The 26,319-nt window shown below is 43.4% G+C and overlaps 1 protein-coding gene across 1 annotated transcript in view; it reads left to right on the top strand.

Moving 5' to 3' along the window:
• Positions 1–26,319, top strand: part of CCDC112 (coiled-coil domain containing 112) — a 212,106-nt gene that overhangs the window by 16,121 nt on the left and 169,666 nt on the right. Inside the window, exon 3 of the mRNA XM_069226498.1 lies at positions 21,712–21,833. Within this exon, the coding sequence (XP_069082599.1) occupies positions 21,712–21,833 (122 nt within the window). The remainder of the gene's footprint in view (positions 1–21,711; positions 21,834–26,319) is intronic.

Below are 26,319 nucleotides of genomic sequence, written 5' to 3'. Positions count from 1 at the left end.
CAAAATAGGCCAATCTGCCCCCAAGGGGGGCAGAAACGGCCTAAATATAATTTGCCCCCTAGGGGAGCGACCCTTGCCTAAGGGGTCGCTCCCACCTCCCAAAAAAAAAAAAAAATGATCCCTGGTGCCTAGAGGTTTCTGCCCCCAGGGGGCGCAGAAAAGGCCTTCCAAAAAAATGCCCCCCATTGGGAGTGACCCTTGCCCAAGGGGTCGCTCCCTTATGTCAATTTCAACCCAAAAAAAAAATCCCTGGTGTCTAGTGGGGTTTCAAAAGCCGGATTGCAAGCAATCCGGCTTTTGAAACGCTCAGAGAGACTTCAAGGGTAAGGAAATACATTTCCTTCCATTTGAAGCCTCTCTGGGCCTCCCCCACGTGATCGAAAGAGAAATGCTTTGCATTTCTCTTTCGATCCAGCGCGATGGGAGGAGGCCCTCTGTGATTGTCAGCGCGCGATTGTTTGTTGTGGGAGGGGGGTCGGGGGTGGAAGGGGAAGGGCTTCCCCTTCCATCCCTGACTTGGGGGGGGTGGGTGGGGAGCACAGGGGGGGAGTGCTAGCGCTCCCCCCAGTTCCCGGGTGTAGGACGAGGTCACCTCGTCCAAGGCACCCGAGAGGATAACACAACACCACGTAGTACTACAAATGTGGCTCCTTTTGTTTTGTTAAGAGGAAGAAAACCCATTTCTAATATAATTCCAGGATGGCTTGATGAGAGAACGTGCAGGAATAGTATGCTTTCGAATAAAATTAATTTATAGAGCATCCGTATGCATTTGAAAAACAAACAAAGCATTAGTAAGGTATACCATGATAAGAACACAAATGTCAGAGTTGATTTTGAAACCAGGGGATTGTGTTTTGATTAAGAAACTTGTTAGTCAGCAAGGGAGAATACAAATTCACATTGCCTACTGTTGTGGAGAGTGTGTAGACGCATTGCCTTACTCAAAAATAAGGGATGGTGGAATAAAAATGCCTTAGTCAAAGTCACAAATGAGCAAGCAAGGATAATTAGGAACAGAATTTACAATGAAAATAAACAATGATAAGGAAACAAACAAGTTGAGTGAAGCTAAAGAAACAGATTGGTATCATTTTGGTGAACCTTTGCATGCTGATAGATTTTTAAAAAATGTGAATGATGTAACTGCTAGGGAGTGTTCTCATTCACACGAGTAAACAGAAATCGATAATAGGAGTAACTCTACTAGAAGTTGCAGAATTAGATTCACTTCAAAACTAAAAGACTATGTCAGATAATAATTTCATATATATTTGACAATAAATGTTACATTTATTGTTTATTTTTTTTAAGGAAGAGGGGAGATGGTGTTGTATGTGTTATGTTAGAGTTATCGTAAGTAGTTTTACATAGAATGTATTTTTGTCCTTGTTAGGTCATTAATGATTCTAAAATGTAACGTTGCTGACTTCACTTTATGCTCGTCTTCCTGGAGTGCAGTCATGGGTTCCCGTTTATTTGAAAAAACTTGGACTTTTTCAGGAACTTCTGGATCGTGTGCAGTTCTATTCACTTGCATATTTGCAACACCATTTAAGACAGTATGTGGGCTGCTCTTCTATTAATAACTCGGGACCATCTGAGGAATCCCTGTTAAGGCGACTCCAGAGGCTGTCCAGTTCTGGATTGCTTAACCATCAGTTTGTCCTGGATGTCACCAAGCAGTAGTGGAAAGAATCTGCTAAGATTATATTGTCTTGATTTATGTCAAAATTATATTTCCTGAGGATATAGATACTATTTTACTGGGCAGTGTCAACAGTGACTATGTGGAGGCAAGTCTAGTGGGCTGTTCCACCATGGCAGAAGAGAACATATTAAGGGATTCTTCAGACAAGAAAGTGGATGCAGCCTAAAAAAGGTTTTTTCCTGCTTCCCATGTGGCAGATGGGAGCAGGGATTTATGGGGTTTACAGTGCTTAATCTCTTATCACAGATTTCAAAGCATTGTTTACTGCCATTCAAAACGAGACAGATTGCCTCCCCTTGCTGGGGGACATACATTGCTGCAGGAATTAACTTTTATTTGAAAAACTGGAAACTGAGGCAGCACAAAGAGAAGTCACACTCAAGATGCCATTTGAGGACTCTCATTTGTCTGGTGTGGCACTGAAGGATAGACTACACCTTATCTTTAAAGAAAGAAAACATTTTTCCTCACTCCAACAACATTCCTTGAAGGGGACAAGTTCTTCAGGATTCAGATCATCATTTCTGCAGCTTTCAAGAAAGCAACAAAATCGGGAACAGCTGGCTACGTTTCAGCCTAGATCTTTCTTCAAGTCATTTAAGTAGAACAAACCTGATCCGAACTGTAATGGGCAGCGCTACTGACTGTGCCGAGACAGTAGCCTCCGCTTAAACGGATTTAGCAGTTCACTACAGTGGCAACTATTAACAACAGATCATTGGGTGCTTCATTTGGAGAAAAAGGGTTATCTGATAGACCTCTTGTCTTTTCCAATCTCTACAGGGATCAGTTATAGTCCATTGCCTCAAGTTTCAATCAAGAAGAAGGCTTTTATGTAGGGACTTTCATTGCTTCAAATGAAGAGTGCAATTGTTCCTATCCCCAGAGATAATTGGGGTCAAAGGGTCTGTTCTGTTGTCTTCCTTATTCCAAAGGCTTCAGGGGACTTTCACCTGGTCATTGATTGGAAGAATCTCAATTCCTTAATTCAGGATGTCACATTCAAAATGGAACCTTTGAAAAGCATAATTTCTCTTATACAGCTCAACTACTTCATATTAACCCTGGATCTTTTAGAGGCTTCTCTGCCCTACTCACAAGTACTTGAGGTTTGGGGTGGGGGATCACTATTGGCTATTCGAAGTTCTCCCATTTGGCCTCAAGTCAGTCGTTGGTTTTCACTAAAATATTTGCGCCAGTTGTGGCTCAGTTGCATCTTCTGGGAATTCTGGTCTTTCTCTACCTGGACCATTAACGTTTGTAATCTCCAAGGCTAGAACAGATCTATCTCTACTAGGAGAAGATAAAATAAATGTTCTCTGGCTTCGGCCTCCTACTGAATCTTCACAAATGTAAGCGGTCTCCCTCAAAGAATCTAATCGTCATAGGAGTTCATTTCAGAATCGATTTTAAGGAGAGTTTTTTTCCTTCTAGAAAAAAAGATTTTTAATTTCCAGTGCAGGATCTTTGCTCCAATGGTCAAGATTTGGCAAAGTTTTGGTTAGAAGTTCATGGGTATTTGACAGCTAGAGTACATACAGTCTAGCTGGCAAGGGTTTATCTATATTCTCTTCTATGGCATTTGAACAGTCATTGGTCTTCATCAATCCATTCTCTGGGCAAGTTTATTCCTCTGGCACTGAAGGCCATGCTCAGTCTATTTTGGTGGTTGGAGGCCAAGGATCTGTTCAAGGGGGACAAGATGCAGCAGGATCCTCCATTAGGCACCACCACAGAAACTAGCAGACTGAGCTCGGGAGCTACTCTCTTGGACAGGTCATGTCATTTCAGGTGGTCAGTCCCGGAGAGTCACAGATTATAGAATTGGAGGGAGATGATGGTGATATTCAGAGCATTAAAGTTTTTCCATCACCAACTATCTCAGAGGAATGTGTTGATAACAAAAGACAATGCAGTAGTAGTCTCTTGTATAAACCTGCAGGGAAGCACACAATTCAGATCCTCAATGTAATAGCAGCACAGTTGGGTGCCTGAGCAGCGATTAACCTGTTGCCTCTGTCAGCAGTACACTTCAAAGGCACTGACAAAATGGCAACCGACAGCCTCAGCAGTAAGTTTCCAAACTTACAGGAGTTTAAATTATTCAGGATAACATCTAGAAATTTTGCAGATGGTTCAAGAAACCTTTTCTGGATTTATTTGCAACCGATGACAATGCTCATCTTCGCAGGTTCTGCTCCAGGTTTCCAGAGCAGGGTGCTTGGAGAGTGGACACATTGGTGATGACATGGCCAAGAAAAATTCTCTATGCATTTTCTCCCTTCCCATTGATCCAGAAAGTACTTTCCAAGTTCCAGCAGGAGTGAGGCAATTTGATACTTCATTGTTCCATTTTGGGCACAGAGGTCGTGGTTTCTGCTGCTGAAGTCCCTGTTTCTTCTGTCTCCTTGGATACTGCTGAAGTCTCCTTCTCCTCTCAAACCTTCGGCTCTTGCCTTCTGGTTCTAACTCAATCTTTCAATTTTGAGGTTGAGAACTCTGGACTTCTTGCACAGGGTCTTTCCCCTTCCTTTGTGGAGGTCATTGAGCACTCTAAGAAACCTTTTACCTTAAATCTTATTCAAAGCATGGGACGTCTTTTGGCCTGTGGTGTTCCTCTCATCTTATTTCCTTCTGGATGGGTTTCACTTTGTTCTGTCTTGTGCAACTCATAGAGCTCAATGGTTTGCTATTAAAGCTTTCAGAGATTTTTCTGTTTCTTCGTCAGTGGTGTATTCCCTGGTCTCTAGATTGTATAAAAGTGTTAGTTGTAAATCTAATGAAGAACCCTCTTTCTCCCACATGGGATATTCCTGCTCTGTTACTGTTTTTACAGTTTCACTCCTTTGAGTCTTTGGATGCTGTAGATTTGAAGTATCTGTCTTACAAAGTTCTTTTCACAGTTGCTGTCCTCTCGACTAGAAGAATTGGAGAGCGGGGAGCCTTGAAGTGTTGTCTTCCTTTTATTCGATTTATAGAAGATGGGGCCATCTTACGACCTGACTCTTTCTTTGTTCCAAAGGTTACATCTATCTTTCATAATTCCCAGGAAATTATTCTTCCTTCCTTTTTCCTTGCTACATTTTCAGCGGAAGTTAAATTGTGAAACACACTTTATGTTAAAAGAGCGGTTTGATTTATGTTAGCAGGTCTCAACAGTACTGGAAAACTGACTCCTTATTCGTGACTTTTGTGCAGTCTAGAAGAGGGGAGACAGTATCTCCTATGATTCTCAGTAGATACATTAAATCTAGATTTTCATTGGCTTTGCAGGATGTCAGGAGAGCTTCCAGTTTAGGGGACATCCATGAGCGGAGTGTCCACTACCTGAGCAGTGTTTCAGGGAGTATCAATCCAGGACATTTTTATGGTGGCTACCTGGTCTTCGGAGCATACTTTTGTTAAAGCATTATCACCTAAATAATGTATCAAACGTCCATTTGAATTTGGGTACTGGGTTTTTGCTTCTGTTTTTGGCATGTATTAAATCTGGGAGTTTTTTAATTGCCTTGATTCATTCTGTTCCTTTCTGTTAGTTTGTCAAAGGACTTTGGCATACCTCATGTTGTTATGACTGGGATGAGGACCTGAAATCTTCATTACCCTTATAAGGTCCATCTCTTCCTTGTCACAGTCATTACAAACCCTCTTGTCAGTCCTTTGACAAAGGCTTGGATATATAGAGGAGTAGCCAGGAATGCCAGCCCCCCTTTATGGCACCCATGTTGGATGGGTGGGGGATATCCTATGTTCCTCCTCTTTTTTGTTCCTCTCAAGAGGTGACATCGCCTCATGTTGTAATGACTAGGGTGAGGAAGAGATGGGCTAATGGTAATGAAGGTTGGGAGTGTGGTCCGGTAAGATGGCCAGCGGGACGTGCTCCTAGTGAGCTCCTGTCACCCCGGCGAAATCCTTTAACAATCCTGGGCTGCCCTTGATTTTTACACCCCCAACCCACCCCGGCAGCGTCTGCTGGAACCTTGGGGTTGCGGGCTGCCGCCCGCTGAGATCAGCTGAATCGGGCTGCGGAGGTGCTTTCAGCTGCGCACCGGACGGCGCAGGCTGACTGCGTTGGGTGGCGGCCTCACTCAGCAGTTGGGCCCGGTGAGGGGATTCCTACCCCCTGTACTAATTTTTCTGATCGCAGACTGCTGGCTGGTGCCTTGAGCTAAATTTTTGGGGCCTCTGTCAGGGGCCTGAGTGGTGACCTGGTACGGGTCTGCCCGGCTGGGCCTGTGTGGGGCCTGGAGGTGGCGTGGCCCATGCGCCCGGTGAGGCGGGGCCCTGGGCCAACAAATGCACCTGGGAGGGCGGCTGGGTGAAGCTGAGGAGATGGCGGCTGCAGGTTTGGAGCGGTGCCTGCTTGGAAGCTCCTTGTTGATTCTTGTGACCTCTGGTGGGGCACCTGGACGTAGGGGACCAGAGTGGAGCGCTACTTGAAGGGGGGGCTCTCTTCCTTGGACTGGTGAGGAATACAGAGGTCTTTTAGGTCTCCTGCCTGGGTCTGCTGGACTGTAGGGTGATTGGCTTGCGGAGGCCACTTGTTTGGAGCTGGATTTACCTGCTCTGGACTGCCTAACTGGTGCTGGGGTGTTTTGGTGCTATGAGGCCATGAAGTTGAAAATCGGGCCTTGGATACTGTGAGCTGCAGGTGTCTTTTTGCCATACTGGGCTCCAACGCAGAAGATACGGATTGCACGGTGACTGCCCTGGGATGGGTCGACATCGGCGGACCGATGTGTCGCAGGGCAACACCATGGAACAATATACCACTGTTGTGCCCATACCGCAGCATGCTACCCGGCTGGGAGGGACTGCAATGGTCAGAGTGGTTTGATGCCTGTAGAGGAACCGTCTAGAGCTGAGATTCTTGCCGCTATTCAGGGCTCAAGAGTAGCACTAGAGGGCAAGATAGAAACAGTGGCAGAGGAGGTGATTTCCCCTGAGGGCGGACCTCAGAGAGGTGTCTGACAAGGTCAGGTTGGCGGAGGGCTCTATTATGGAGCTACAGGCGGAGGTAGGAACTCTACGTAAACAGATGGCGCAGGCTAGCTCCACGGTCAGCAGACTGGAGGCACGACTGGAGGATGCTGAAGGTCGCTCTCGTGGAATAATATTAGACTGTTGGGATTCCCGTAACGTGCGGAGGGGGCAGCGCCCAAGACTTTTGTAGAAAATTTAATCAAGGATGTGCTGCTGCCTGTGTGCCTCTGAGAGGGCCCATTGGGTGCTCGTGGCGCCCCACGGCCTGGTGTGCCCCCATGGGCTATCATTGCCCGTCTCCTAAATTACAGGGACAGGGAATGTGTTCTGAGGGCGGCTCGTGATCCGGACAAGGCTGTGTTTGAGAATGGGAAGATTTTCATTTATCCTAATTACACCAACAAGGTTCAGAACTCACAGAAGAGTTTCCTTGAAGTGAAGGCTAAGCTCCGGGCCATGAATGTCAGATACATGCTTTTATACCTGGCGCGCTTAAAGGTGCTTTCTGGAGGCAGGTTCCATTTCTTCGAGCAACCAGAGGAGGTTTGGAGATGGTTGGAAATGTGGGATAAGGCAGCACTAGGCAGGCCAGCTGGGGCTAGCGGAGTGGCTCAGCTGGCTTCTAGGGCTGATGGCCCTGACTGGCGGACCCATGAGGGAGGGCTGACGGAGGTTACTGTGGCTCAAGGGTCGGTGAAGGACCCTGCCCTCCAGATCGAGATACAACAAGATGGGACGATGGCTGTGGTACCTACCGGGTCGGTGGGTGGCTCTGGCGAAAGGCCAGAATTGGACTCCCTGTTGGCCTCCGCGCAGGAATAACTTTCTGTCTGTCTTGCCCTCTTCCTGGGGGCCAGGCCTCGTTTGGGAGCGGTCTGCTTCTAGATGGTGATGATATACCGGGCTCTGGGGTGGCGCTATCGTCATATGGGCGTGGCCGGACATTTTGGCCGGGGGGGGGGTAATGTTACTTACATGTTGCAATGATGGTTCATGGGTGGGCAGTGCCATATGGATGCATGGGTGGGGGGTGATCACTCCATGCTTGTGGTTGGTGTTTGAATGGGGGACCGGGGATTAGGCTGTAGTCCTGGCAGCATTTATGGACTGGATCTGCAGTATGGTGGTTTGTTTCAGTTATATTGTATGTCTGGGGTGGGGGTTGTCTGTTTGTGGGGTAAATAGGCACAGTTTGTCAATGTTTGTTGTTGGTTTCACTGTGCAGGTACTATGGCGGAACGGGCATGAGATACCTTTCTCACCTCTTCCTGGGTGGATGGATGGTAGGGGGAGGTGTGAAAGTGGGGGAGTTGGTAATCCAGTACCAATATGGGTCGCCCAATTAATATGTTGACATGGAATGTCAGGGGGCTGAAGAGTTTCACCAAAAGATATAGGGTACACTCCTTTTTAAAGAGGCAGAAGGTGCAAATCGCATATAACAGAGGAGGAGGCGCAGAGCTATCTAAGAAATGGCAGGCTCTAATGTTTTCCTCCTTCTCCTCTTATGCGAGGGGTGTGACAGTACTCCGGTGGTTCCTTTTATCCACACGTATAGTGAGGCCGATGTTGAAGGGAGGTATGTTCGTATTGAGGGCATGTTGGATGGTTCACCCATCATTATTCTTAAAACTTATGCACCCAATGTTGATGATCCATTCTTTTACACCAAAATTCCAGAGATCCTGGGGGAGAGTGTGGATAAGCCTATTTTTTGTTTACTGAATGGGGAGTTGGATCGCATCCCCCCCGAAGCTAGGGACCAAGCCCCAGATGGTGAGATTACTTACGGATGTGATGAGGCAGTTGGGGTTATGGGATGGTTGGAGGGAGTTATATCCGATGGTAGGGAGTGTGCGTGTCACTATAGAACCCATCATACTCACGCCCGATTGGATAGATTTCTTTTGGCTGGTCTTTATGGCTCCCAGGTATTGGAGGTCACACACTTGGGTTGTTTTTTTTTTCTAATCATGCTCCGGTATTGATGCAATTACTTGGGGGGGGGTGGTTGGTGTTAGTGCTGTGCGTAGTAGTCGTTTACCGGCAGAATTTCTTGTGGATGTGGAGTGTAGGGAGGGGGTGGATGAGGCCATTACTGGTTACATGGACTTGAATTGGAACACAACAGCTTCTAGGGGTCTGGAGTCAGAGGCCATGAAGGCTGTGGTGCGGGGGGCCTGTGGAGTGCGCAGGCGCATGGAGTGTGAACTCACGGAGCTGGAGGAGAGATTGGGGGCTCTGCAGCGGAAACTTCCAACAACAAGAGCAGCCTAAATGGAGGAACTTGGATTGTACAAGGAAGTTAATGATTGCTGGGATGCTTTGCGTCGGGTCACCCTTAAAGCCTATAGGCAGCTCCTACATGGGGAAGGGGATAAGGCTGGCAAACTTCTGGCGTGGATTCTGAGGAGGGAGGTGAAGTCCCCTCCTATACTACATATTTGAAATGTGAAGGGTGAGATAGTTACAAAGCGTGCAGATATTTTGGGGGTCCTGGTAGAACACCTGCAGAAGGTCTCGAGGGCTGGTCCGGTTCCCCCGGGAGAGGGAGTTTTTTTTTTTTAAAGCCGATGTGTCTCTCACAGTTGAATGCGGAGAGTAAAGAGGCTCTGGATGCAGCGATTACTGTTGAGGTGAGCGAAGCAAGGGCTGCGATGTCTAAATCTGAGTCTCCGGGTGGTGACGGGTTTCCTATTGAGTTGTATCAGACGTTCTCTTTGACTTTGCTGGAGAAGCTACTGGAAGTGTCTGAGGAAGCCCGTGAGTGTGACAGGCTGCCAGAATCAATGCGACAGGGCATAGTCTGTTTGTTGCTTAAGCCGGGGGGAGAGGGGGACCCAGTAATCCTTCATTGTATCGCCCGCCCACAATGTTAAATAGTGATGTTAAGATCCTCTGCAAACTCCTAGCCTCTCGACTTCATGAGGTGATTCAGGGATTGGTGCATGAGGATCAGTGTGGGTTTAACCCTGGTCGCAGCACGTCTTACAATCTGTGTCATCTGGCACATGTCCTACATGAGATGGAGGGCGAGAAAGCTGAATTGGCGCTGGTTTCTTTGGATCTTGAGAAGGCTTTCGACACGGTTGAGTGGGTGTACCTGCTGGAGGTGTTGCGGGGTATGGGGTTTGTTCCTGGTTTTTGTGCCTGGGTGCGGCTATTATACACTGCTCCCACTGCGCAGGTGCGGGTGGGGGGGAACTATCTGATGCCTGGGAGATTGGTAGGGGCACAATGCAGGGTTGTCCACTTTCATCTTTCTTCTTTGCTCTTGCTGTGGAGACGATGGTGATATGGCTTTGGGAGAGTATGGCTCTATGGGGGATCAGGGTGGGGCAGGTCACTCATGTGGTTTCTTTATATGCAGATGATGCCCTAGTGTATCTCCGGGAACCTAGTGTCTCGGTTCCAATGTTGTTACAGAGGATGGAGACGTTTTGGGTTGTGTGTGGTCTCGGGGTCAATCAGAAAAAATCGCTCCTGTTCCCCCTTGGGTCCCTCTGCAGTATCCCCCGGGCTGACTTGCTGGAGACTGGCCTCCAATGGGAAATTGAGAGTTCCCTTTATTTGAGCATTTGGGTCACGCACACTGTGGCTGCACACAATACACATAATGTTGAGCGGGTGATTGCCGGTTTGGAGCGCTCGGTCTCTTTTTGGAATAAATTACCTTTATCTGTTACGGGCGGTAGCAAAGATGGTCTTCCTGCCACGGTGCCTTTATTTGGTTCAGAATTCCATGTATCCACTGACTGCTCGGTTCTTTCGTAGGTTGGATAGCCTCCTAATTTCTTTGGTATGGGCTGGGCCATGTAGTAGAGTGGCTCTGTCGGTTCTGCAGGGTGATCTTGAGAGAGGAGGGCTAGCGATTCCCAATCTCAGGCACTATTATTATGCAGCACATCTACAATTCGCTGCTAAATGGTTGACATGTACCGACAATTGGGAGAAGAGACTGTTTACTGGAGTTTTGGAAAGGCAGGCTCTGGTGTATCTTGTAATGGCGGGGGGTAGGTCAACCACTGTTGTTCCCCATCTGGCGAGATTCATTGCTGGGATCTGGGAGCAGGCAGTTAAATGTGTTCTTCGACGGGCCTACTTCGACCGGGAATTGAGAATATGGGATCTTCCACCCTTTCGGGAAATGGAACAGTTAATTTCTGTGGAAGCCTGGAGACTGGGTGGTTGCGAAGTAGTTGGGGATCTTTACCCTAATGGCGAGTTCATTTCCTTCGCTGAGGCCAGGGACTTGTTCGTTGTGGGATCTGGTCAATTCCTTCAATACGCTAAGCTTGAAAGTCTGGCACGTGAGATCTGGAGTGGTTTCCCGGTTGCTCCTGGGGCTTCCTCGGTATTACATGGCCTACTTTTAATTGGGGTGAGGGGTCGCAACTGATCACTCGGCTTTATAAAGCGCTCCGGGAGGACCAGTCGACAGTAGTGGGAGTGAGTCGCAGGGCCTGGGAGCGGGACCTGGGGGCACCCATGTTGGATTCTGATTGGGATTTAGCGCTGACCATGGTGTGTATGGTGTCATGTAATAACAGATTTAAGTTACTGCTCTTTAACTTTGTACATAGAACGTATTGCACGCCCAGTCGTTTAAATAAGATTGATCCGGGGTGCAGAGCAGGGTGTCCTAGGTGTGGCAGGCTGGGTGCTTCATTCTTGCATCTGGCTTGGACCTGCAGGCTGGCGAGCAATTTTTGGCATGATGTGGTGGAGAAAGTTGTGAATGTGACAGGTTTGGGGATAGAGGCGACACCAATGGCTTGTCTGTTAGGAGTGGTCCACAAGCCACGGCGTTGGACTATTCCATATAAGTTAGTTGTGCTGGCATTGGTACTGGCTAGGCGCAGGGTAACGATTGGATGGATGAGCACCCAGAGTCCATTGCTCCCTGACTGGATACCGGACCTAATGGATTGATGTGTGGCAGAGGAGCAACATATGCGTTGCACGCTTAGGGATGACAAGGTGCTCACCGACTTGGAGGTATGGGGCAAATTGCTGGACCGGTTCTCCGGTGTGAAGGGGGGAAGCTCTGCGGACAATACGGAGGATGAAGGTGGGGACATTCCATAATGAGTCTAGTGAGTTGGTGACAATCAACTATGGTTTTGCCATTTATTCTTATTTCTCATAGATTACGTATTGTGTTTGGTCTCGTGAATTTTGTGCGGGTAGTGGGGGTGGTTGGGCTTCACCTGCATATTGGATGCAATTGGCCCCTGGTTGGTACATGCTCAATACCACTATTGTATTGTAATACAGTATGACTATTTTGTTTTGGCATGGCCTGCACTACAGTTTCTAAAACTCAATAAAAACAGTTAAAAAAAAAAAATGGTAATGATGGTTACCGATAAGTAACTGGGGCATTATCCCTATGTTCTCTTCCCAATCATTAAACCTGAAGTGATCCCCGCCACCAACATGGAAAAGAAGATCAAGTTCAAAAGATAGCTTCACTCGCCCTCAGCTATATAAGATTAGTATTCCCAATTGCACTTCCTGTTTTTTTCTCATGTTCTGACAGGGACAAAAGTAGCAGGAGGCCCAGCATACATTCTGGGCTAGGCATGGGGGATTTTAGGGGCAGGACAATGGCAGTATAAATCCGGACAGTGGATTCCTGCTCTACAAAGCCTGTGTGTGGCTTTCGGTATGCAGAGCAAGGTCACATACAACTGGGTGTTTCTGCGGTAGAGGTAAGGTCATACCACTTGAATTATGGTTCCCAGGTATTTTTTCTGTGGACACTTCTATACTGGAGCTCACAACCCTGTCTTGAAGTTTGCCGTAGAGTGCGGGGGTCTATACTATTGGGTATGCATCCCCATCTCTTTAAATTTGGCGAGAGTCGACTGTGTGGTGGTGGCTGCTTCTATTGGGGAGTGCAGGTGCCCAGTCTCATCAATTTTTATTTGCATGCACATTGGAGTATACTTGATGTTTGTCCATTGGCTCATGTTTGAGCATGTGCATAGTGAGTGAAATTGACACTGCTTTTTAAAGTGTGTCTCTAGGGTTATTGTTGGTTTGTTATTTTGCAGCTATAGCAGTCAGGCGTGTTACTCTTTGGCCTGCTAGCTGGTAGTTCCTGGCTTTAGTAATGGGCGAACATGCAGCAAAAAGTGCTTCAGACTGTAAAGTTCTTCAGACACTAAATCCAAAACCATGTCGCCAAATAAACAGCAGCAGTTCTGACTATGATGAGTCAGGCCTTGTAAAATCATAAAAATATTACTAGACCTGCAGGTCGAATAATTTAAATAATCTACTCGACCTAACTGTAATGTACTTGACGTGTAAGTGGGCATCAAATTGTGTGATCCTTGGCAAATAGTTTACAGAGTTGCCTTTTTCTTTCTTGTCACATATGATTGCACCTTCAAATATGTGAGCTCAGCATTTCTGCAGAACAAAAAAAAAACGTTTGTTTGATTAAGTAGACTAAAGTTTGCTGCAAGTATCACAAGAATCTAGCCCACATATAGGGAACACATGACTTGTTTTTAGTTTACTAACAGCATTGCCTTCAGGGCAGGAGTGTTCCTTAGTTTATGTTTAAACATTCACTTTTAATAAATACATTACTAATCTGTGATGTAGTAGCATCTTGTCATCTACACACAGTACATTTCCAAGAAATGTTCAAAAAACCCTCCACTAACTTGCAGCTTTACTGCTAAAACGATATAGTGGATTAATAATCTGTGAAAATTGGGTTTCAGAAAACATATCCTTTGCACATCAACACATAAAGTATTCTGATTTGTTTTCATCCTATTAAAATATTTATTTCGTCACACAAATACAAAAAATGGGCTTTCCCAACTACTCAGATGTATTTTGAAATGTTTGTATAGTTGACTTAGTCATTTAAATGTTGTGTGTTAGGAAAAGGCTGACACCCTATATCCTTTTATTTTACACTCTAAACAGCAGGTCACACAGTTCACCTTACAAAGTCCTGGAATTCTGCATTCAGAAGGAAAATTAATTGTAAGACAAACTGACTTTTATCTCTGTCTCTGGACAGAGAGCAAATGTGACATAAGAACAAGATTTAAAGGCATCTTTTATTGCCCCCCCCCCCACACACACACTTTCTGACTGCACAGAACACCTGTTTGTTGTCAACTCTCCAGGAAGGGTGAGTAAGTCCTAAAAATATTGCAACCTGATCAATTAGGACTCACCATAGAGAGTGGTCAAGTAGATTTTTTGAACCTTTTGAGGGAAGAACTTTTCCAGTGGAAGGTAGATTAAGGCACTTCCTTCAAGGCTTGGAAAGATCCATTTCAGATGCCTGGGCCTTAGACATAGTAAGCAGAGGCTATATGCTAGAGATTTCTTCTTGTTCTCCAGAAACTGGGGCTATAAATACACCCTGTCTGCAGACAATGTCCGGAAGGAAGCTGTTTGCGATACAGTGCAAACTCTTCTGCTGAAGAAGCCAATAGCACGAGTTCCCAAAGATGGGAAAAGGAGTTATGCTGTACTTTTTTGGCCCCAAAGCCATCTGGAAAATCTAGAATGTTTAATGGCCTCAGAGGAATCAACAGTCCATCAAGAAAATTCCCTTCAAAATAGGAACTCTTCTGAATATTATTTCTCTTATTATGCAAGGAGACGTCCTCATCATGGCGGATTTAGAGGATGTGTACCTTCATGTACCTATGTTTTCTCATCATCTGAGGTTCCTGATATTCTGTCTGTGGGGTCATCACTTCCAGTTTCAGGTTCTTCCCATCAGGATAAGATCTGCTCCAAGGTTGTTCACAAAGATCATGGCTCTCTTGGTGGCCTCTTCACCCGAAAGGGTGAAAGATTTACCCATATCTGATTGATTAGTTGATCCTGGTTGTCTTAAGCAAGAAAGCTGTCAGGGGTTGAACAGTTATTTGTAATTACAGGTGCATAGTGTGCTCGTAATTCTTCAGAAGTGTCAAACTGTTATGGCACAATATAGAACCTTCATAGGAGCCTAGTTCAGGACCGATGTAGGCATAATTTATCTGTTAAGGAAGAGTGTTGAAAAGTTAAAGTTGGTGTTAGAGCAGCCTGTGGACAGCAGGTATGCTTCAGCATAATTTTGGCTTCATGTACATGGTCTCATAGCACCATGTTTTCCTAGTCCTGTGGGCTTGTCTTCATATGAGGCTAGTGTTAAACCACCTGCACAAATATTGGAAACCTTTTTGCATGCATCTGAAGAAGAAAATTCCCATTACATCGGGTCAGATGCTTTGATGGCTGCTTCCAGTTTCACTGGAACTGGAGTTCTCTCTGTATCGGGATCCTCTGGTGGTGATAACTATGAAGGCCAGACAGGAGGGCTGGGTAGTAACTTTCAGTGTTCATACATTTCAGAATAGATGGTCCATCAAAGACCAGAAGAAATCCTTGATTTGGAGAGAACTGTCTCCACTTTTCAATTCTCTGTTGGTGTTTCAAAATCTAATTTTTCAACTTAAGTTAATAGGAAGAACACCATGACTGTAATGTCTTATGGCAACAGAAAGGGTGATTCAAAATCTGCATCCCTCTATTAAGTAGCAATGAATATGGGGCTCAAGGCACCATCTTCTGTCCTTGAAAGCGATCTACATAAGATTAAAGCACAATTCAGAGGCAGATCACTTGAGCAATATGTTTCTGTATTCACAGGACCAAAATTTGCAGAGGTTTTGTATTTTACTCTTCTAGATTTGTTTGCCTCCCCTATGGCCAAACTAGTTCAGACATTCTTTTCTTCCTTACCTGATCCAGGGCCATTAGCGGAATAGACTTCCTCTCAATACTATCGCCTCATCACCATCTTCTGTATGCTTTCTCACCAATTCTTCTTATTCCACACCTACTCCTAAGAAACAAGAGAAATTGAAGGTGATTGTGGTGGTACCTTTCTGGCCACGCAGGGTGTGGTTTGCTTATTTGAAGGAAATGGCAGTGTTCCTCTTTCCCGTCTTCTGCTTTAACTTCATAGGGGTCTATCTCTGTCACATCTGTCTCGCTGGGTCTAGAGATTGAGAGTATATGTCTTGAAAATGGAGGAATTCCTAAACACGTGTCGGAAGTCATCCTGAATTCTCATTCTTCTACACTTAAATCATACACAAACTACTGGCAGAATTTTTAACTCTGGTGTAATTCTAACTCTGTTTCATCTGTAGGCTGTGACATTGCTGCAATCTTGCAGTTTCTTAAGTATGTCTTTGACAAGAACGTGGCAATTTCCACACTGGAAGCACCTTTATATTTTTCAGAACTGCTGGTGATGTAGTTCAGTTAGACTTTTGAGGAATGTTTCAATTTATAAACCTATGGCCAACCCTGTTCCTATTTTTTGGGACCTTCCTCTGATTTTGAAAGCTTTACAGGGTGTCCATTTGAGCCATTAACTACAGTAGAATTGAAGTACCTAACAATGAAGGCATTTTTTCTGTTGGCAATAAAAACTCCCAGAAGGCTTGGGGATTAAGCAGCCTTACTCTGTATCTCATTTTCTTAGAATACTGGAAGCTGGTGTTAGTTTAAGCCCTAATCCTGTTGTTTTCCTTCGGTTCTCTCTAAATTTCATGTACATAGGGAGTTCTGTTACCAACCTTTTCTCTAATCCTTCTAAGGAGGAACAAATGTGGCACCTGATGAATGTTAAGAGGGCAGTACCTGTTTAAACAGATTAGCCAGGTTCAGAAATTCAGACCATTTGTTTGTAACTTGGTACCAAAGACCAGGGTCACAAGGCTTTTAATGTGTCCATCAGTAGATGGATTCGAGATACCACAATTTTGTCCTATTTGTCATCCGATGTATCAGTTCCAGAGAGTGTACTGTGAAGGTTCACCATGACCAGGAGTATCTTTGTATTATGGCACAGAGGTTCACAGGGTTACTCTGTGTAAAATTTGTAGACTGGCTACTTGGGCCTCTATACATGTATTTTTTTTAAAGGCATTTTATGTTGCAAATGGGTTGGTTTGGGTGGGAAACTGTTTGATTGTATGGTCTTGCCCTCAGATATTGTATGGGCTTGACCTCAGATTTGAATAAATAGTTTTTTCAGTAAATTTGGGTGAAATAAGCCTGTCTAATGAATCTTTGAATCTACAATACTATAACAACCCTAGGTATGTCTGTGTCTCTCGCTCGCTCGCTCTCTTTCTCTCTCTACATGCTGCATAAACCAAAGTTGCCACAATGTTATTGATAGTTTGACGTTTACACATACATAACCATAGCAATTCAGCATTTATAGTTATACTTATGTTAAGAAACTATAACTCATGGCCTAAAGTTATTTAACGATGTCCTAAAGTTATTTATCGACACAAGTTACAGTTTCTTCAGATAAGCACAACTATAAATATAACTATAACTGCTGAATTTCTGTGGGTTTGTATGGGTAAAACCTCAACCTGACTATAATGTCACTGTAACTTCTTGTTTTGCAGTGAATTTGCTTGGCTTTTTTAGCGTAAAGTGATATTTAATTACTGCTTGATAATAGAAGGCCGTATGTGGCGGGGGTTGGCTGCAGGGCCTGTGGCCAACCCCCTACAATCCCCCATCCCTAAAACGTCTCGCACAGCCTTTGGCTATGCCCACATGTTTTGTTGTGCGACTAGATGTTATTTTTTTCTCACTGTTTTTTGGATCCGCGATCCTTTGCGAATTTACACGGGATGGGAGGGGCCTAACTGGGAGCAGCAGTGGGTCTGTGGATTGACAAGAAAAAAAAAAAAAGCAATTCCTGCCCATGGGGGGCCCCTTGGAGACCCCTCAATCTCTCCTATGGTGTCAAGGTACCTGTATCCTGACCCCTTATGTCAGTTTTTTATTGTTTTTTCCTGCGAGAAAGAAAATGCAGCAGCAACTTTCCTCTTAGGTTGCAGCTAGTCAGTCATGGTCTTGCTCTTCCCTGGGATCCGCTGACCTCCCGCTGGAGGATCCACATACCTGAATGTCTATATTTCTTTTTCCTTTAATAGCTCCAAAACTACTGAACAGATTTACACTGGACCAAGATCTAGCTTTCTGACAACTTTGGTGTAATTATGTTCAGCAGTTTGAGCTGTAGTCGTGTCTAGACAACATCTTTTAGTGACCAGGACACTATTTTTGAAAATTTAATGAAGATTCACCAATAGCTAAAGTTATTAGCAAAACAAAAATGCTCTGTCTATGAAAACTAGGTCCCAACTATAACTGTCATCAGTAGGTAAAAAATATATATATATTTGGTGAACATTAATGGTTTTATGTATGGATAAGTAGTAATATGCAAACCTCTATTGTATACACTCCTGTAGTATATGCACACACAAACTATATAGAATCTATGTGTATATAATTATACATTGGGTAACAATAGTAGATGTTATGGCTGCCATTTTGGTCAGCTCTGTAGCTGCCTAGTATTTTGCATAAGCCTGCCTACTTAAGGTATCCTGTTGCATGGTGGTAGTGACAATCTCCTGAACTGTTGGCACTGTTGCTTTATTGTTTTCATTAGTTTTGACTTTTTCTGATGGTTTATGATATCCATGGGTTATATAAACTTGCTCATCGATTTTGTTATAATTGTCTGATGACCTGTGTTTAGTTGTAAGGGTGTATAAAGTTAAAAAGTCTAATAACTGTCACATTAGCACTTCCATTGTTCTCAGTCTTGGAACTTGCTCTGTTGGAGAAGTTGGTATTAGCAGTGGGTTATAGAGCAGAGCCATTTCCATTCCTTGGTGCAGCACACTTTATGAGCATTATTTTTGACAGCGCTGTAGCTTCCTATGTTTTTGCCAGAGTCTGTTTATTTAGAATGTCCCACCGCTCAGGCGTACCAAAAAGAAATCTGTCTGCACAGTGGCCGAGCACAGGGCCAGCCATGCTGCTAGTTTGATGAGCAAAACTGAACACAAGGCAGAAAATCCAGCTTCAACCGCCATACAGTATTCAAGAAAGAGGTTATTAATTCTAGGAACAAGTTGGCTAGGTCCCGCATCCGCTTGGTGATGTACAATTGTTAGAGAAAGATACAGAATTAGTGGGGATGGCACACACCGATGAATTAGTGTACCATTACCCATATGGTCACAAAGAAATCCCTGTAGAGATATTCCAGCTTCACTACATCAGCGTGTTCCTGGCTCAAACATTAGCTGTGCCTTAATTAAAGTGTGGTCTCTGATCAAGCTTACAGTTGAAATTCAAGACCTCATGTTTACTGAATATCTTGATATACTTTATATCACAGAATCCTGGACAAACATTGAGTCTAACTCTGATTTGGCCCTTGCATGCGCAGACGGTTTCAAAGCTATATAGCTCCCTTGCTTGTTTCATAGAGGAGGCAGTTAAGCCATTGTTTGGGCTCTTGGTTTTATAGTATTTTTTTTAAAGTTTTTTTTTTTTTTACATTTCCGTGTGTATTTATCCATATTAATTTTTGGGCCATTTTATTGGTATTTATCCATATTTATGTATTTATTTTATGGTTTGAATAAAATGGTATATTTACACATTTATTTAACATTCATTCTTTGTCTGTTGCGTTTTAGCAAATTAAGCAACACACTACATCCACAGGTAAATGCTAGCATTATATACAAGTGTATGTTAACAGATGCCTCTATTTTAGGGGATCTCATCCTGTTTTTAATTCCCTGTGGTGTCTATCTGCTTAGCAGTTGGTGTGGAACTTATGAAGGGCAGCATGGCGAGTCGCTGACAAGAAGCACAATTTTCTGTATTTTTCCACTTTTAAAAATAAATGCAGATCTGAAATAGATTGTTTTCTGTTTGTATTTATCTGTAAAATCAGTAAAAACAAGAAGCCTTAGCTATTATCCACGGACAAAAAACAGGGTGAAAGAAACTATCTGAATTCCTATAAGACAATCAAAACAAACATAAGCCTTTTAACTTTCTAGCTGCCCAAACAGCAGAAGCATCATCTCATATTAAAGCTGTAGTTACACCATATACACCGATGGTGCAACTACCACAAAACGCATAGAACCACGCCCACAAGGAAGTTGACGCAAGAATGTTTCTTCATAATGCAGATGTCATTGCTGGTGGTAGTTATATAATTCTGGTGAGTTCTGTAGAAACCAATGTTGTGTTGGTTTTACACTTTGCAAAGAGCCTCCAGTGCTGCAAACAGCTGCGTTTTGCATTCGGTACACGCAAATATTTTTATATTCTTGAAAGTTGGAAGGCTGAGGCCTTAAGAATTTATTTTGAAATGTCATTAACAATAAATGTTTTGAAATGTGAATTTGAGTGGAGTATTTCAGTTACTTAATTACGTAACATAATGAAGTAATCATCTTATTCTTTAAAATCTCCTTGTTTTCTTCATGTAACACATTTTGGAGATTATAAATATTGATCCTGTGAAAATGTTGTTTGCCTTCTTCGTAGTGAATTGAATACTGAACAAATGTAAAAAAAAAAAAAAAGTGTAATACTTTGATCAGTTCAGAAGTTCTGAGACAAAAACGTATTTTGACTGTGGTCATTTTCAAATTTGGCTGTTCTTGGTGCCTAGGGCTAGTGCCTACAATGCTTAAAAGTAAAATTTTGCTATAAACAACACCTGTCAAGTTTTGTGTTTTCACTTAAAACCATGCACAATTCAGTCCAAAACTGGGACACATGCTGTGAACTAAGGCACCCAAAACAAAGACTTTATTTTACATTCGATGTCTTGCTAGAGTGGTGTATTTTTTTTTCTCCAGGTATCGTCTGTATGGATGTTTAAGGTCTGCATTATCTTTTTATGGAAGATATTTTAGTCAATGTCAGCATCTTTTAAATGTTGCTCATTCTTTATTTAATGTATAAAGTTTGCTATATTCTTTGTTTCGTCTTTTGTAAAGTAGTAGTTTGGCATATACTCTACATCATACAACTGTAAGCTGCTGTTTATGATACAAGTTGAAATGTTGGCAAGATGTGAGCTGTCCAAGACTTTTGGGGTTTGGAAGATGAGATTCAACCACAGCATGTTATAAGGCTCTATAGATCGGGCACTATTTATTGAAATACGGAGCACTTTGTCGAGTGTACGCATCTGTCCAGCTGTAGGAAACATGTAAAAATTCTACGAAAATGCACAGTTTTCCAGCAGTTGCACCTGATTTCTTTTAAAGCTGTCTAAAGTTTAAAACATTTTACTCCTAATTTTGAAAAGCCACCAGGATAATGATTTTCTTAATGTTTAACTTTGAATAATAACTCAAGCAGAAAAACATACTTGTGTCTTAACCTTCACTGGGGAAAAAATAGATTTTGCATCATTTAAATCAGTGGTTCTCAACTTTTTGACCCCCAATGAATCACTATTGGAATCCGGGGACCCCCTACTGAGTCATTACTTGAAGCAGGAGACCCCATTCTAAGCATTTTCAAAGATTTGAACCACTAAACAATACACACAAATGCAGAAACAAGCATTTATCAAACACACAACATATGTAATCATTTATTTAATTCACAAACACATAAAAAATCTAAGTTTTAATGGGAAGGTTGCATCTTTTCTATATTCAAGAGGCCACTAGTCGTTCATATAACATTTTGTTTGATGCATTGCACTACTTCTACAAATCAAAATGAGGACACAGCCTAATTTAAAGCCTCCAATTTTAAATTCCTTCAAGTTTCTAGAACATTTTAAAATGCACCCATTTACATTTTATTGTTTTTAATCCATATACTCTTCATTAATCTTTCAATATTATTTAATTTTCTAAGCAGTATTGGACCCCCTGAAAAGGCTTCCTGAACCCCCAGGCGTCCCCGGAACACTGGTTGGGAACCACTGACATAAATATATATTGAAAACACTCTACATTGGAAAAATTGGTAGTTTGATAACTTTTAATTAACAAAGTTATCAGCGTTTTGGAGCTCAACTCAAAATATCTAAAAATGTTCTTTGCACACCTGAAAACTGTGGCTGGAAAGTAATTGATATGGTATCATTCTGTTCAATGTAGGAGGACAGCTGTTTTAGCCTTGCTGACGGCGACCGTAATTTTCATGTTCAGCATTGGAAAGAGAAAGCAGATCAAGCGAAAAAGTCAGAATTCCTACGAGAAACAGAAAAACTTAAAATTGTGTAAGTTAAGGAAATTAACATTTATGGAACATGTACAAAGCAAAAACATTTATATATTTATCTACTTTTTTAATACTCTCTCTTTTACATTTGATTTTAAACTTTGTTTATAATTTTCTGAAGTATCCTCATCTCTATCAAGCTTTTCAGTTTTTTAAGCATCATAGACTTGCACTTAAGACTTGTTTAGATTTAGATACATTTAGATTTTTACACATATCTAGGAGGATGCCTGGAAGTCAAAGTACCTTTTTACGTACGAGGCGAGAAGGTTAGCTCATTTTGTTTTATTATCTACGTGTGGAGAAACTTGGGACACTCTATTTTGTCATATACCAATTAGTAGCATCTCTTTCTGCCTTGAATTGAACTAAACAGTTATTGTGGCAGTTTGAAAGGTGAAAATCTTGCTGCCTTAACCCTCAAACGGTGATGTGAGTGGAAGGTTACTTCTTACCCGCTGCATTTGTTCTTCAGTGTCCTAACTTCTTGTGTTGCAGTTTCTTAACTTTCATTTAATTTATTTATCAGTATTTATAATCCAATAATTATTTACACCATATGGCGTGGATTATAGTGAAATCCTTCAAGGTAGTACATGCAGATGATAAATAGTATAGAAGCGATGAAATCTCAAGCAAATCGAAAGGCACTTTTCACATCTCTTATATTAATGAAACTCAGCAGAACATCTGAATTGCTGTACAATGAGTTTCAGCTAAACAGTGTTATAACACAAGTATAGTTTGAGTTTTGTTTCAACCTTCCTTCAGCATGTGCTGCAATATACCTTTGCTCTTAAATCTCTGATAGTACATTAGTTGAGTATACATCCCATCCCTTCCCTGTAACATACCAGGCAAGTGGTCAAATATGTTTTGATTAATTTCAATGTAGATCTTCTTTTTGTTTGTTTTTTGTCCAACAGTGGTAGATCATAAGTGAAACAAATTAGACTCTGCTAGTATGCGCATCCAATGCAGCCTCGTTACAAGTGATGTATGACACTAGATCTTTAACAGGCCTGTTGTTAATTATATGTATAAATAAATATCAACAAATTGACCGCATCTCTTATAGCATATCATATGTGTTGGGTCCCTGATGGTTCCTCGTGCCAAGTATATTGAAAAGCTATCTTCCTTTTAAGAATTTGCTCCACACCTAATCAAAACATTGTAACTGGTCTTTTAAGTTATACATTTTGTCATATGTGGCCATTCTGTGCATACCCTTCAACCAGTGCTTAGTACATTTGTCATCCAGTGTCCCACTTTTGCTTCTGCTAGTGCTGTAGATAGCCTCCTTAGTGTGGAAGGGCAGTGAAGAAAAAGCTGATGTGTCATGCAGTAAGGCAAGTCTCACTGTTAACGAAATAGCTACATCAGTCTCAGTTTTAAGTGCATCTTTTATGGCTGAAGTGCACTGGGCTCCTGCGTACCAGGCCCCTAGTGCCAATGTTCCTTCCCCAAAACAAGATACCTGGTCACTTGATCCTCAAGTGGCCAGGCCCTTTAGTACCTCTGTAAGTCCCTAGTCAATGGAACCACTGGTACCTAGGGCATTGGTACTGAAGATGTGCTCAGTGAGCTGCAGCACACCTTGTGCCACTCTAAGGGACCCAGCACCAACCTCATGTAGCAGCATGTTGTGGTGTTCCCTAAAAGTGAAAATAGAACATTGCACACAGCATGTGTGCCATGTCCCCTAAACACTGCATGTAATATTTGTAAGTCACCCCATAGCAGGCCGTACAGCCCTAAGGCAGGGTGCATTATATTACATGTGTAGACATATCTGCTAGACAAGGTATGTCCCTGCTATGTCTTTGTCGATTTTTAGACATAGTAAGTGAACAGGGAAGCCATTTTAAGTACATGTGCTGGACACTGATCAATAAGAGCTCCCCAGCTACATGATGACTTTACTGAAACTAGGGAAGTTTAATATCAAACATCTCATAATAATAAACCCTTGCTGTTTCCATTGATGGATTTATTAATACATGCACCCAGAGGGCCCCCTTAGAGGTGCCTCATGCAAACCTATCAACTTCTGGTAAGCTCACTGGCTAGTTCTAACGAGTCTGCCACCAACAAACTGGAATCTGACCCCCAATAGTGAGAGCCTTTGCTCTTTGGAGGTCAGAAACAAAGCCTGCTCCGGCAGGGGTCTTGCACACCCCTCCACATAGAATGACCTGCATTCTAAGGCAGGAGCTTCGAAAAAGACCACTGACTCTGATATGCAGAGCTGGCCTTCCTCATCTGGCACCTGGGCAGGTGGCAAAATTAGCTATGCAGGAGACGTGTTCAATTCCCAGACTGAACACACCCTTAGAGTGACCAGCCTGAAGTGGACATAGCCAAGGAAATTCTGCCTTCTTGTGTGTTGTGGAATTTAGGACCTCTGGACATGGTGATGCCCACTCCCCACAGGAAGTGGTCATCTAGAGGGTGTAGTGACCCCCAAGGGTAAATATCCCATTGGCTACTACCATTCACTCCCCTTGATGTCCCCTAAATTGATTATTTAGGAGATTCCCCTGATACTAGGACCACAGATATATGGTGGACACAAAGGAAGGGGTGGACAGGAAGCATGCTGAACCTTGAGAACAGAGGAGCACGGCGGGCTTGGCGCCAACCCTACTAGCCTGCCTGTTGCACCCGACCCTCGAGGAGCATCTGACCTGCCCTGCCACTGCAACTGCAATCCCTGAATAAATGGATCACTAATAGTCTAGACATCCTGATACCCCATACGGCAAGACGTGGGCTCCCCTGTAGAAAGAAAAGGGCACCTTGGTTCTCCTCCTAGTTGCAGTCACTGAAAAGAGACTGCAGAAGACTGGAAAGGAAATGGAGAAAGTCCTATAGCACCTCAGCGAAACAAGACTATAGAAAGGGCATCAGACGATTTCATATGGAAATCAAAGCAGCCCAAAGACTTTACTATTCAACAATAATTGAACAGAATGCCAACTCACCTAAAGTAATTTTTCAGCTGCTAAAAGAAATTGTTTCCCCACACTCACAAAGCGTAGAGGTAGAAGCCTCCTACAAGCATAGTAATGATTTAGGCTCCTTCTTTCAGGATAAAATTATTGACATATACTCAGCTTTTCAGACTGACCCCATCAGCCCTCAAAACGTGGATGAACAATCTTTCAATGGTACATCTATGCTATCACGTATTCCTCCTCTATCCCTTGAAAATGAAAATCCCCAAGTGAGCAGGCCCTTCAGCCCCCCTGCAAGTCCCTAGTAAATGGTACTCCAGGTACCTAGGGCATGGACACTGATGAGAGCCCTCAGAGCTGCAGCACAACTTGTGCCACTCTGGGGGACCCAGCATCAACCTTATGCAGGCTGCCATTGCAGACTGCATGACAATGTGCTTCCAAAATTGAAAACACGACATGGCACACACTTGTGTGCCATGTCCCGTAAAACACTGCCTGTAATATCTGTAACACACCCCTACAGTAGGCCTTCAGCCTAAAGGCAGGGTGAATTATATTACAAGTGAGGGCATATATGCATGAGCAAATATGCCCCTACTATGTCTTTGTCGATTCTTAGACCTAGTAAGTGTACAGGGAAGCCATTTTAAATACATGTGCTGGACGCTGGTCTCTACTAGTTTCCCAGCTACGCGATGGCTTCCCTGAACCTAGGGATGTTTGGTATCAAACATCGCATATTAATAAACCCTCACTTATTCCATTGATGGATTTATTAATGCATGCTCCCAGAGGGCACCTTTGAGGTGCTCCCTGAAAAACCTACGAACTGCTGGTGAGCTCACTGGCCACAGCCTCCCACCAACAGACGAGAGTCTGACCTACCAGGGGGAGGAGCCTCTGCTCTCAAGAAGTCCGAAACAAAAGCCTGTCCAGGCTGGGGTGTTACCCACCCCTCCCCACAGGATGACCTGCATTCTAAGGCAGGATCTTCAAAGAAGCCCACTGCCTTTGATATGCAAGACTGCTCTTCCTCCGAGGAAGGTACAAAGCCCCCTCCCCAGGGCCATCTGGCACCTGGATGGGTGGGAAAATTAGCTAGCTATGCAGGAGGCATGTCACACTTCCAGACTGGGAACACCCTTAGGGTGGCCAGCCTGAAGTGGACTGTAGTGAAATATGTGTTTTTTACCACTGACTTTGTGCTGCACCACTTTGCACTTGGATTAGCTGTCTAGTGTTCACCAGTTGCAGACTGCATTTTGTATTCTGTTTAGCTGCCTATTGACTTTATCGTAGCGTAAACACTACCATGTTAAATGTGTTTGTATTTTTCCGCATTGTAAACTATGCTTGTTTTTTTTGCTGTTTCTCAACGAAGAGCTAGGACATTTTATGTAGGAGTTAGGCATTCAGCACGATAAGAATGTACCGAACCGATGTTTATAAGGACAGCAAGGAACGGCATAGGCTTTGGAGAGACAACTTGGGAAATTGGCCAGTTCCAACCTGTTTCTTTCA

This window comes from Pleurodeles waltl, chromosome 1_1, assembly GCF_031143425.1.
Source record: "Pleurodeles waltl isolate 20211129_DDA chromosome 1_1, aPleWal1.hap1.20221129, whole genome shotgun sequence".
Classification (NCBI taxonomy): Eukaryota; Metazoa; Chordata; class Amphibia; order Caudata; family Salamandridae; genus Pleurodeles; species Pleurodeles waltl.
Note: the sequence above shows the minus strand (reverse complement) of the source record. Positions and strands in the feature narration are given on the sequence as shown.